The sequence below is a fragment of the Pan troglodytes genome, chromosome 1 (assembly GCF_028858775.2).
Source record: "Pan troglodytes isolate AG18354 chromosome 1, NHGRI_mPanTro3-v2.0_pri, whole genome shotgun sequence".
Lineage (NCBI taxonomy): Eukaryota > Metazoa > Chordata > Mammalia > Primates > Hominidae > Pan > Pan troglodytes.
The window spans coordinates 65,920,571-65,934,328 of record NC_072398.2 but is presented as its reverse complement, the minus strand read 5'-3'; the positions used below and the strand labels follow the sequence as shown (position 1 = coordinate 65,934,328).

Genomic DNA, 13,758 nt, shown 5'->3' with positions numbered 1-13,758 from the left:
GGGGTTTATTAACGTAAAACTGATATTTGGCTGAGCACGGTGACTCACACCTGTATTCCCACCACTTTTGGGAGGCCGAGGTGGGCAGATCACTTGAGCTCAGAAGTTTGAGACTACCCTGGGCAACATAGCGAAACCTCATCTCTACAAAAAATACAAAAATTAGCTGGGTGTGGCGGCGTGCACCTGTAGTTCCAGCTATCTGGGAGGCTGAGGAGGGAGAATCACCTAAAACCAGGAGGCTGAGGCTACAGTGAGCTGTGATCACTCCACTGCACTCCAGCCTGGATGACAGAGCGAGACCCTATTTAAAAAAAAAAAAAACAAACCCTGTAATATTTGCTAGTGAAAATTCAGGGTCAGAAGAATTTGTGTAACACGTAAGATAATTTCACAAGAACTTGGGGGAGAAACTGTGGGACTGCTGACAAGAAGAAGCAGTATTTTGTTGCAAGCAATCACTGTGAAGGAGGGACTAGTGTGATGTCCATTCATGAAAAGGGTTCCAGAGAAGGCCTTGGACCTGTAGTGTCCAATACAGTAGTCACTAGCCACAAGTGACTATTAAAATTAAAATTTAATTAATTAAAAATTCAGCTCCTCACTCACATTACACATGTGGCTGGTGGCTACCCTATTACGGAGCAAAAATATAGAACATTTGCATCATTGCAGAAATTTTCACTGGATAGAGCTGCCTGAGAATCTGTCTAACTCCGCTATACAGATAGGGAGTTAGGCTGATAGAATCTCTCATAAACATAGGCAAGCAACTTACTCTGGAAACGGAAGCATGGTTTCCTGGAGACAGGATCACACTAGAATGGCTCTTTGGGAGCATAAATAAATTTACATATAAGATAGAACAACAGTCATTTGTTTAGACATTCAAAAAAGTTACTAAGATTCCACACCAGAAATTATTTAAAAATTTTAAGTACCCCAGAACTAGAGGTAATATTTTGCTATACATACGGAACTGCTTAGAGAAAAAAGGCGGTTGTTTTTTTGGATGGAGGAAAATGTGCTGGAAGAGATATCCCCCAAAGATTGGTATAGTAAGCAATGTTTTCTACAATGACTGCAAATTACCTAGAACACGTAATACATGGTTTAATCTTCCAGATGGTATTTCACTGAAGTTGATGCTGAATATGAAATCAGTGCAGAGAAAAAGAAACCTTTTGGAAAAGGTCATAAAAACTGGAGTAAGCAGAAAGGTGAAATATGAAATTCAATGAAAACTGGTCTTATTATATTAAAAACAATCCAAATTAGAATTATTAAACGATGGGATCTGAATTATCAGCTTCATACCAAGAAGTCATGTAGACTGATCCTTTGGTTTTCATTTGCTGCTCATGGCTGAGGAGGAGGGCCATGGCAAGCTCAGCAAACACTTTGGTGCAAATTAGAAAATGTGACCCCTCCAGGCAGAAGGCTAGCAAAAAGGTGCTTCTTGGGCTTCTCAAAAAACTAAAAATATAGCTACCATATGACCCAGAAATCCTACTGCTAGATATATACCCCGAAATAAAGGAAATCAGTATATCAAAGAAATATCTGCACTCCCATGTTTTTTGCAGCACTGTTCACAATAGCCAAGATTTGGAAGCAACCTAAGTGTTCATCGACAAATGAATGGATAAAGAGAATGTGGCACATATACACAATGGAGTACTATTCAGCTATAAAAAAGAATGAGATCCTGTCATCTACAACAACATGGATGAAACTGGAGGTCATATGTTAAGTGAAATCAGCCAGGCACAGAAAGGCAAACTTCGCACGTTCTCACTTATTTGTAGGAGCTAAAAATCAAAACAATTGAACTCATGGAGATAGGGAGTGGAAGATTGGTTACCAGAGGCTGGGAAGGGTAGCAGGAGGTGGAGGAAAAGTGGGGATGTTTAATGGATACAAAAAAAAAACCAAAAAAAAAGCTGTGGCCAGGTGTGGTGCCTCACACCTGTAATCCCAGGACTTTGGGAGGCTGAGGTGGGTGGATCACGAGGTCAAGAGATCGAGACCATCCTGGCCAACAAGGTGAAACCCCATCTCTACTAAAAATACAAAAAATTAGCCTGGTGTGGTGACACACGCCTGTAGTCCCAGCTACTTGGGAGGCTGAGGCAGGAGAATCCCTTGAACCCAGGAGGTGGAGGTTGCAGTGAGCTGAGATCACACCACTGCACTCCAGCCTGGTGACAGAGCGAGACTTTGTCTCAAAAAATAATAATAATAATAATAATAATAATAATAAATTAAAAAATAAAAATAAAAGAGTATAACTGAATTGTTTGTAACACAAAGGACAAATGCTTAAGGGGATGGATACCTCATTTTCCAGGACATGATTATTACGCATTGCATGCCTGTATCAAAGTATCTCATGTACCTCATAAATATATATACCTAGTATGGACCCACAAAAATAAAAAATTAAATTAAGTTAAGAGAGCCTCTCTAAACAGAGCAATTAGAGAAAAGTTTTCTTTCCTCTAGATGCACGCAGGCCTGTGCCAGGGTGCATGGCATGGCAAGGGAAACTCTGTGCTGAATTTCAGTGCTCTGCCAATCCCACCCTCTGAACTGTCCTGTGCCAGGTGCCAGCACTGGGCTTAATCATACTAGGTGACCTGTCTGGAACTCCCCCCAACCCCCATCAGAAAGAGTTATGCCCCAGTATACAAGCTGCAGTGTATTCAAATGTGAGAAATTTTTACAATCTGATCTTTCTTTGTCAAGACACATGGGAAAGCTTAGAAACTTCCTAAGGAAAGTAAACAAAAATCATCACCAGGACAGGCTACTAGAAGAGTCTAAAAGTGGGATTTTTCAGCCAGAAAGGCAAAGAAACATATAGATAAAGTTAACAAAACCTTAAGAGATTGGAAAAAAGGATTAGCAAATCCTAAAGCACTAAAACCAGTAACAATTGTGAGGTCCTTGTATTAATAGTATAATAAAAGTTGATTTTATTTATCAGACCAACAACACCTAGAAAATATATTTTAAAAATATTTAAAAGAGTTGGTTAAATTTGTGGATGATAATTCCATAGCATGTGAATTAGAAAATATGAGGATCTTTTAGACTGTTTTCCTAAACACTGAAGTTGGTGTAATGAGAGCAACCCACTCCCAAAACATCCACTGGTGCTTCTGTCAGATACAGCTTGGTTCGGTGTAAGGATACATTGGTCTGAATCAACATGGCATTTTCTGTTATCACTGTTTCAGCTCTGTCTGTATTCCAGAGGAAAAATCAACAATGTGGTTGACTGATTAGACAAGATCTGGTTCTAAGAGGAAGTTCATTAAAATAATATTTATTAAAATAAATGTATTTATCAAGTTAATAAAAATTCTTCCGAAATTTCTAGCAAGAAAGATTAGCACGCAGATAACAATGAGACAGTTTCTTCTAACATGGGTTTTACATCAGGCCTCAAACGGTCCAAAGATTTAGAATTGCCGCCCCCTGCCCCACCCCTTTTAAAAGATAATAGGCTGGGTGCGTTGGCTCACACCTGTAATCCCAGCACTTTGGGAGGCCAAGGCGGGCAGATCATGAGGTCCAGAGATCGAGATTATCCTGGCAAATATGGTGAAACCGTGTCTCTACTAAAAATACAAAAAATTAGCTGGACACACACGCCTGTAGTCTCAGCTACTCAGGAGGCTGAGGCAGAAGAATCGCTTGAACCCGGGAGGCGGAGGTTACAGTGAGCCGAGATCACGCCACTGCACTCCAGCCTAGGTGACAGAGCAAGACTCCAACTCAAAAAAAAATATATATATATATATATAGAGAGAGAGAGAGAGAGAGAGTGCAAGATTAAAATCTAACAACCAAATCAACTGGCTAGGCGTGGTGGCTCACGCCTGTAATCCCAGCACTTTGGGAGGCCGAGGCAGGCACATCACCTGAGGTCAGGAGATCGAGACCACCCTGGCTAACACGGGGAAACTCCATCTCTACTAAAAATACAAAACATTAGCCGGACGTGGTGGCGGGCACCTGTAGTCCCAGCTAAGCCGAGATCACACCACTGCACTCCAGCCTGGGCAACAGAGTGAGACTCCATCTCAAAAAAAACCGAATCAACCAAAGCCCCCAAAATCTTTCTTAAAAGGAGATTTTCTACCTAGAGTTCAAGTAATACATATCCATGTGTGTGTAGAATTTTTAGCATAAGTGTTATCCACTGTAAACCAAAAAGTATCTTAGACAAATCTCAATCAATTTAGAAGTTTAGAAGCCAAAGTTAAGGGCATCTTACACCTGGAAGACAGACCTATGCCTTTCTCCAAAAATGATTTTGAGAACTTCAATATTTAAAGGGGAAAGGGTGGATATTAGGAAAAAAGGAAGGAATGTTTTGAAGGTGTGTATAGATAAGAGGCCAACGGTTGCATTCTTTTGAGTCTTCGATTAGCCATTCACATGTAAGGGTGGGTAAAGGAATAGTCACTTATGTATTCCTTTAGCTCAGCGAATCAGCATTTTAACATAAGATAAAATACAGGGCAGAGGAAGTGATCAGATATACATTTGTCTCAGGTGAGTAGAGGGATAACTTTAAGTTCTGTCCTTTGTCCCGTACCCGTAAAAATAAGCTATCAGTTTACCTTGTCAGGGTGAAATTCAACAGAACTTGATCTTGGGGCCCACAAGGAATTTCCTAGTGGGCAAATTGTGAGAGAGGTGTATAGCTTTTTTATCTTTGTAACTATCTTATTTAGAAACAAAATGGGAGGCAGGTTTGTGTAATGCAGTTCCCAGCTTGACTCTTCCTTTTGGCTTAGTGATTTGGGGGATGATTTATTTTCCTTTCACACCACTTTATGTTTACCTGAGGCACATAGATGTATTCAATTCCATATAAACAATTTTGTTGCAAAACCACGTAGCCATATTCTGCTTAAGCTGAAATTTTCAGAGTAAATTATAAGGGTTGTATTAATAGAGGACCCTGAGAAAAGAAAATAGCAAAGGCATTAGTTAATTTGATAAGGCAATGACAATTAAACCTTGTTTTACTTTGTATTCATATAATAAAAAACAGAGCACTGAAATAGTTGTCCAAATAATTCAGGCCTAAAATAAATTCACCTAAAACAGCCCGGTGGTTGAGGCAAATGTGTCATTTTGGTTTAAGTTGTCTGAATCACTGAATTAATTTTCCTACTAAATCTAAATAAACATATTGAGACTATGAGAAATTTTTAGGTTAGTGAGGAAGGTCTCTAGATTTTTCTGTGATTATTTGTAGCTCTCTCCATCATTAGAGCGCAGTGGAATAACCAATCTGCAAGTTTCCTGCAAAAGAACCACCCAGGAATGTTTGGGGATTTCTGTGTAACCCAGCCCTAGAAAAGCTGAGTTCGGAGATATAGCTGCTAAATTCTTGAGCTCTTACACAAGCTCAGACTATTATCACTATGCTGAAAATAACTTCCAGTTGTTCTAAGGCGTTCAAGAATCGAATTACTTAATAACGTACTCTTATATCTGGATTAAGGTATCAGACCAACAGAAAACCATGCAAGATCTGATTGGATGACATAAAAGGATGTTGCATAAGAATCGAAGCCGTCATATGCTGAAGAATAACAAAGGTAATATGACAAGGAAAATGCACCCCTAATAGCCAAACCTTGTTTATTGCTTACCTGCTGCAGAGGGGTGACTATAGAACATACAGTGTATGTTATAAGGAACAGGCATGTCATATTTTATGAAAGATCCAATTCAATTTTGTTTTTTAAATTATAGAGCGTATTTGTTCAGTGAGTGGCTTAATTTGTTTTTATATTGTAGTTGAATAATAATTCTAGAGAGAGGTATCAGTGTGGATTTGTGTGAGAGCCTGGGTAACCTCAAAATGAGGATAATAATAACACCTGCTTCATGGGATGGTGGTGAACAGTGAACTCCATAATCCCTATAAAGGCTCTCATCACTGAGCTGGGCGTTTGCAGAATATTCACTACAGTTTGGCTATTAGTATTGTAATTGTCAGGATTATTATCAGACATTGAAAACACACCCAAAGTTTCCCATTTAAAGGCAGAGGACAGGTTTCTAAATGCTATAGAGTTTTTCAGACTTTGTAATTTAAATTATTAAAGGTGGAAAAATTCAGATTTAAATTTAGAAATACATTTAGAAACACTGTTTCCTGAATTCATTTCTTCCTTACAAAGGCAAAGGTAGGATCTCTGATCTAAGGGTAGCCACCTCTCATTTCTAGTTTATCTTGTCAAGGCTGCATGTGATACAGCCCTGGCCCCCACCACTGCAATGGACACAAGAATTTTCACTGCAGTGGTCTCCTTTGCCTCTCATTCAAATTCGAATATCTATGGTCCAAGCATAAGCATGGTTGAGGAACCATGGGCAATGTTTCATCTACTAATCAACATTTCACAGATGCACGGATGCCCAAATTTCAGTTTAAGGGAACACAACAACTGACACAGCCTTGAAATCTACTAAATGTCCCTCTCTCAGAATCTTTTGTCCTCTGTTTTGTTTTGATTTTTTTCTGTGTCTATTTTGCTTTCTCTCAGCTTATGCCCCTCTTCTCTGTGCTCCTTCCCAATTTTTTTTTTTTTTGTCTGAGATGGAGTCTCGCTCTGTCGCCTAGGTTGGAGTGTAGTGGCGTGATCTCGGCTCACTGCAACCTCTGCCTCCTAGGTTCAAGTGATTCTCCTGCCTTAGCCTCCCAGGTAGATGGGACTACAGGTGCATGCCACTACGCCTGGGTTATTTATTTTTTATTTTTTTATTTTTAGTAGAGACGGAGTTTCATTGTGTTGGCCAGGCTGGTCTCAAACTCCTGATCTCAACTGATCCACCCGCCTCGGCCTCCCAAAGTGCTGAGATTACAAGCGTGAGCCACCACATCCGGCCTCTTTTTTTGTATTGTTTAACTATTAATTGATTTGAATATTTCTGTCTATAATAGCTACACCAAAAAAGACGCAAATGAAGTTCTTCTTCGTGTGTTGATTTCCCACCACATCTCTGGCCCAGGTGTACCACCAGCCAACCACAGAAAAAAGGATCATGTCCCTTTAATAAATAAACGGCATTACTTCAGTTCTGGTCTGGCCTCTACCGCTCCCTGAAAACTAGCTGTGGGCACACCACATATGTTTCTGCATAAAATGGAAGCTTGCCACTTCAGCCAGGGTTTTGCTTCAGAGAACATTGTTTTCTGGAGTCCAGCCAGCCTCAGAGAATTTACCCAGACGATCCAGGAAACACTGAACCATTTCCATTTATGGACATTTTCCTTTACCAATTAAGAACAAAGGGGAGTTAAAAAATTTTTTTTTTCCTAATTGCTATATTTTACATTTAAAATTGTAATGTGAATGCTGACATAATTAGAACTATCTGGGGAGATTTTTTAAAAGGCAGGGAACTGGGACCAACAGCCCTGTCCATTGCTGGCATGTTAACAGCCAGTACTTCAGTTTTTATCATAAGTGAGTTTGAAAGAGGATGACATGCCAGACATTCCTTCTGAAAGTAAACTAAGGTAATGATGGAACTCAAGGGAAAAATCAACATGTTACTTATAATTCTATTTGGGGGGTTGGGTGAAGAGATGACCATTCTGTGAAATGATTTATACAGCACTGTAGAAAGAAAAGTCCCCTGGGTGATGACTGTGAGCTGCAAAAGCAACAATGAACAAAGGGGACTTCCAGGGCCTCAGCCTTCCTGGCCACACCCGGTGGGAATGCCCCAGTCCTTTTCCGCTCTGTGGTTGGAGAACTTCTACGTAGAGCATTATCCTCACCAACACAAGGAGTTACACTCTAAATGGACAAATTTGGGGAGGATCAGATGAAAATTCAAGCGCTCACTTTCTAGAACAAAAGTCTGAGATGGGTTTAAAATTCATGCTCCTATGCAAACATTTCAAAAAGCATCTTTTACTTTTTGTAAATTGCCAAAACAGGTTTCCAGAAGAGGGGTCCTCCTGCAATGCTTGGGTGGTGTCTCTGCCCAAAGGTCTGAGCTGGCCACTTAGTGCTGATCCAAACCAGCAGAGATGGTTTTGTCAGGCCTGGTTTTGTCACACAACTTATGCAAACACTGGTATGTTTCCAGTGGTTGCTTTGAGTTTGCACATTTGAATTAAAGTATCTGAATTATGAAATATATTCTTTTGAGATTTTCTCTTTTTTATATCAGTTTATTGAGACATTTTGTATACAATCCAATTTTAAGTGTACAATAGAGTTTTTTTTTGTGTTTTTTTTGTGTTTTTTTTTTTGGAGACAGAGTCTTGCTCTGTCGGCCAGGCTGGAGTGCAGTGGCACGATCGATCTCGGCTCACTGCAAGTTCCGCCTCCTGGGTTCATGGCATTCTCCTGCCTCAGCCTCCCAAGTAGCTGGGACTACAGGCGCCTGCCACCATGGCTGGCTAATTTTTTTGTATTTTTTTTTTTAGTAGAGACGGGGTTTCACCGTGTTAGCCAGGTTGGTCTCGATCTCCTGACCTCGTGATCCATGCGCCTCAGCCTCCCAAAGTGCTGGGATTACAGGTGTGAGCCACCACACCTGGCCTTTTTTCTTTTTTTTTTTTTTTGATACAGAGTCTCTTTCTGTCGCTCAGGCTAGAATGCAGTGGCATGATCTCGGCTCACTGCAACCTCCGCCTCCCGGATTCAAACGATTCTCCTGCCTCAGCCTCCCAAGTAGCAGGGATTACGGGTGTGCACCACCAGGCCCGGCTAATTTTTGTATTTTTAGTAGAGATGGGATTTTACCATGTTGGCCAGGCTGGTCTCAAACTCCTAACCTCAGGTGATCTGCTCACCTCAGCCTTCAAAGTGCTGGATTACAGGTGTGAGCCACTGAGCCTCACCAGCAATTGATTACTTTTGACCACAGTAATATTTTAGAATATTTCTTTCATCCTCCAGAAGTATCCTCATGGCCCATTGCAGTCAGTCCCTGTCCCTGGCAACCACTGATCTGCTTTCTTGCTTTGTAGTTTTACCTTTTCTAGAATTAATTTAAATGGAATCACGTAGTATCTGGGCTCTTGTGCCTGGCTTGTTTTAGCACAATGCTTTGAGATTCACCCATGCTGTGTATGTATCAGTAGTTTATTCCTTTTTGTTACTGAGTGGTATTAAGTTGACTTTTGTCTGGATTTGAAAAAAATATATATTTATTTGGGCCACATGGAAAAGCAAATAGATTTTTGTTTTTGCTTTTTTGAAAAGCCATGTGTTAATTAAAGGTAATCCTAAGAATACATTTAAATCTTTACCTTTACCTTTTCCTTGAAATGTAAGATCCCTACCCGTCTGAAAGTGAAGTTTTAAATTCACAATTTTTTTTTTTTTTTTTTTTTGAGACAGAGTCTTGCTCTGTTTCACAAATTTTGAAACAGGCTGGGCACAGTGGTTCAGGCCTGTAATCCCAGCACTTTGGGAGGCTGAGGCGGGAGGATCACTTGAGGTCAGGAGTCCAAGAGCAGCCTGGCTAACATGGTGAAATCCCATCTCTATTAAAAAACACAAAAATTAGCCACGTACGGTGGCACCTGCCACCAATCCCAGCTACTCAGAAGGCTTAGGCAGGAGAATCGCTTGAACCCGGGAGGTGGAGGTTGCAGTGAGCTGAGACTGTGCCACTGCACTTCGGCCTAGGTGACAGAGTGAGACTCCATCTCAAAAAAAAAAAAAAAAAAAAATTGAAACATTTGGTAAGAAAATCTGTATGTGAAGGAAATTTCCAGATATGCAGCAAAAATATGAAATAATTAATAGCATCCAAGTAAATATTGGTAATACGGGCATGAACCTGGATTAGGCCAAGAGTTCCACAAAATTGTAAAATAATGATTCAATAATTAATTAGATGGATTGAAGCAAAAATTTCATCTTTCTCACATGGTATTTGTTAGTAATTTTAACAACAGAAAAATGATTAGTGCTCACTCAGAGATAATAATAATTTTTAAAACAATAATTATTGTTCTTATTATGGCTATATCTGTATAGTACATATTATGTGCCTGGTGCTGTTCTGAGCCCTAGATAATTCATTAACTCTAATAAACCTACTAGGTAAGTGTTTTAATATTATCTCCATTTTATAGATTAAGAAACTAAGGATCACAGAAAGCAAAGTAACTGCTTTGATGAATAGAAGCCATGATTTGGCCCTGGGAACCTGCCTAAGCCTCAACTTTTGGCCACTAGAACTCTCTTAACCTCAGGAATGCACTAGAGAAGAATTCTCAGATTAGTAAAAGGGGTCGATATTGTCCCTGAGCAAGGTAAGGGATGAGGCCAGAGCAGGGGCGTCAAGCCTGAGCCAGACAGTTGTTTGGATGTGTGGAGAAGCCCAGAATAAGGCAATGTGAAGAGGTGGGAACTGAGAAAAGTTGGGGAGTGCCTGCCTTAAGGCGTTTACATTTTAAAAATATGTTTTAAATCCTGCACTGCTCACATAAAAGAGGCTGCTGGTGGGTCTGGTGCCCAGGGGCCTGCTGCCCATTTGCTGCCCCTGGTCCAGATGACCTCTGGCAGTCCTTCCAGAACTAACATCTTGGAAAAATTGGAAATATTTGTTCAGAGTCTTTTGTGACTTGAATTTATCGATGTAGGCCAATAGTCTACAATCTGGCTAGGTTATAATGGTCATTGATAAATAACTTTTGATTGCATGTTGAATTCATTCAGTGTTGTGAATTTGTCTTTGTTTTTTATGGTACTTTTTAATCTGACGTAACAAAGAGCTAATGGATTGTGGAGTCATATGGCCTGGTTTTGAACCTTGGCTTTGCAACTTACTAGCAGTGTGACTTTGAGCATGTTACCTGACTTTCGCATGCCTGTGTTTTCTTGTCTGTAAAATGGGGAAATTAATAGTACACCTAATTCATAAAGTTGTTTTAAAGATTAAAAGTTTAATGAGATAATGGATTTACAACAGCGACTGGCAAATAGTAAGCATTACTTATGTGTTTGTATTGCTATTATCACTGTCCCAAAATGATGCTAGATGAAAACATCTGTTCCAACTTTTAACATATAATAAACTATAGCAATCTGCACTAAAATGAAATCTTCCTTCAAGACTTTATTTTGTAGGGCCCTGTTCCTTGTTCCTGCAGGACCGTGGTGAATTGCACAACAAAGATGGGACTCAGGGACAGGACCTCAGCCTCCACAAGGCACCAGCGACTAGAAGGGAAAATTCTAAATACCGTCTCTGTGAACTGAAACCTTAGCTGTAGCTGGAGACTCTGAGTTTTGAGAGAGAAGAATATTTGTGTAATTTGTTTGAATCCTGGGCAGAGTAGAAGAGAATCAAGCCTTGGATGAGAAAGTTGGAGTTTCTTTTCTATTCCTCAGGTTTTATTGCTGGAGATTTTAGAATAGGTGTCAGCCAGTTTGCAGCAACCTGTCTTGCCCCTACCATTCTTGGGTTCTGTATTCAGACCCCAGCTATTCCTAACACCCAGTTCATACTCCACGTTCTGTACAAAGCCATCCCTAGCTATCCCAGTCAGCCCACACTGGTCTCCATGACATGCATGAACCGAAGTTTTTAGAACCTTTGACACTTATGTCTGCCCTGGATGATTTGTTCATTATCTTATGTTGTTGTCATCCACAGAACAATCTAGAGAATATTCATATATTTAGTCAGCAAATAGCTATTTATTGGGGGCCTTTGTAGGCCTCAATGTTGAGAAGAAGGGTTGGTTGTTTTGGACAGATTGTGTATTTATAAAGCTCTAGCAATTTTTAAATCTCTAGCAGGAACCAAAGCCTTCTTGACAGCCACCTCTCTGAATTATTGTCACTAGCCTCCTTAGGAGAAGAGACAATATAGTTTATACCAAGATTTGCAGTTGTCTAGATATTACTCACTTCAGCTAGCACTGTGCTAGTGGATAACATTCAAAGTTGGTCTCAACAAATATTTTCTCTAGTGCCCACGGAGAGTGGCTGAGAAATACACTCTAAGATGTAAAAGAGTTTGGTATCTAGATCCTCTTTCTTATTCATTTCAAGCCAATATTTATTAAGCACCAACTGCAAGCTAGATACTATACTAGTTAGGAATATAAAGTGGGCCAGGGATGGTGTTTATGCCTATAATCCCAGCACTTTGGGAGGCCAAGGCAGGAGGATTACTTGAGGCCAGGAATTCAAGGTCAGCCTGCCCAACACAGCAAGACCTCGTCTCTACAAAAAATTTAAAAATTAGCTGGGTGTGGTGGCATTTGCCTGTAGCCCTAGCTCCTCAAGAGGCTGAGGCGGGAGGATTGCTTGAGCCCAGGGGTTGGAGGCTGCAGTGCGCTATGATGGTGCCATTGAAAACAAAAACAAAAACCAACCAACAAACAAAAAAAAACAAACAAAAAGAAAACGATACTCAGTCTTTATAGGGAGGTTGGCCAGTCAATAGGTTACTTTATGAGTTGCTAACCCTGGTGAGCAGGAAGTTATGTGGACCAGGAGAGAAACCCTTGGTTCAGCCTGGAGAAAGGAGAGGTTGACCCTAAACTGGAGGGTGGAGAGGACCCTGTTGTGACTCTCCGACTGACTTGTCTTCCTTGATGTCCTTTTAAGCCGGAGCTGATTCGGGCTGCTGCCTTATTTCTGAGTTAGCGCTCTTAAGATTGGGCCTCCCAGTTTGAGGAAGGGGCGGGCTGCTGTCTACCTCTGTGAATCTGCCCTGGACCACCCCGGGAGAGAAGGAGGGCTCCGGGGAATCTCGCACATTCCAGGCAAAGGCTCCCGGGCCGCAGCCTCTGTGCCACACCCTTGGCCCGGGCCAGGTGTGCGCCCTCCTCGCTGCGAGGGGGAGCGGGAGGCTGCGGGGAGCGATTTTCCAGCCCGGTTTGTGCTCTGTGTGTTTGTCTGCCTCTGGAGGGCTGGGTCCTCCTTATTCACAGGTGAGTCACACCCTGAAACACAGGCTCTCTTCCTGTCAGGACTGAGTCAGGTAGAAGAGTCGATAAAACCACCTGATCAAGGAAAAGGAAGGCACAGCGGAGCGCAGAGTGAGAACCACCAACCGAGGCGCCGGGCAGCGACCCCTGCAGCGGAGACGGAGACTGAGCGGCCCGGCCCCGCCATGCCTGCGCTCTGGCTGGGCTGCTGCCTCTGCTTCTCGCTCCTCCTGCCCGCAGCCCGGGCCACCTCCAGGAGGGAAGGTGAGTCGGCTTCCACAAGGCAACATCTCAGCCCTGGGCTGAGAATCTGTCTTTCTCTGCAGACCGTGATGGCTGAACGTACCTCCGAGGATTCCCACTTTGTCCAGAAACTTGTCAGAGCTCCCTTCTCCTCCCCTATCTGGGGCTCCTCCAGAGACGGATTTTAAATGAGACTAATACATAAAGCTATCTGCTTTTTAAAAATAGTAAGCCAATAAGCTGTGACAAAAGAGGGTCTTCCTTACCTTAAAAATGTTCCTTCTTGATGTCTTTTTTCGACCAAGGGGCCGCTATTTAATCAATAATGTGTTGTTATATACGTTCTTTCCCCAGCGTGTGCTTTTATTAAAAGGTTTTGGTGGCAATGTTTCCCATGACTGTGAACACCACAAAGATTGCAAAGGAACCTCTTCAATAATCCTGTAATTGATGTTTCAAATTTCGGATGGAAAAATGAGCCTTAATAGTATTAGCAATACCCTTAACTTTTGCATCACGTTACTTTTCATAGTATTTTCATGTAATATTCATTCAACAGGCACCTG

General features: G+C 41.4%; 1 protein-coding gene across 2 annotated transcripts in view; it reads left to right on the top strand.

Annotated features, from left to right (window-relative positions):
- Positions 1 to 13,758, top strand: part of LAMC2 (laminin subunit gamma 2) — an 83,885-nt gene that overhangs the window by 12,203 nt on the left and 57,924 nt on the right. The window contains exons 3-4 of one of the 2 annotated variants that reach the window (XM_009439410.5): positions 5,528 to 5,624; positions 12,992 to 13,213. In XM_009439410.5, coding sequence (XP_009437685.3) covers positions 5,579 to 5,624; positions 12,992 to 13,213 — 268 coding nt within the window. In that variant the 5' untranslated portion in view covers positions 5,528 to 5,578. Of the gene's footprint in view, positions 1 to 4,350; positions 5,625 to 11,135; positions 13,214 to 13,758 lie in introns of those variants that run through there. The other variant, XM_054656585.2, reaches the window with a different exon arrangement.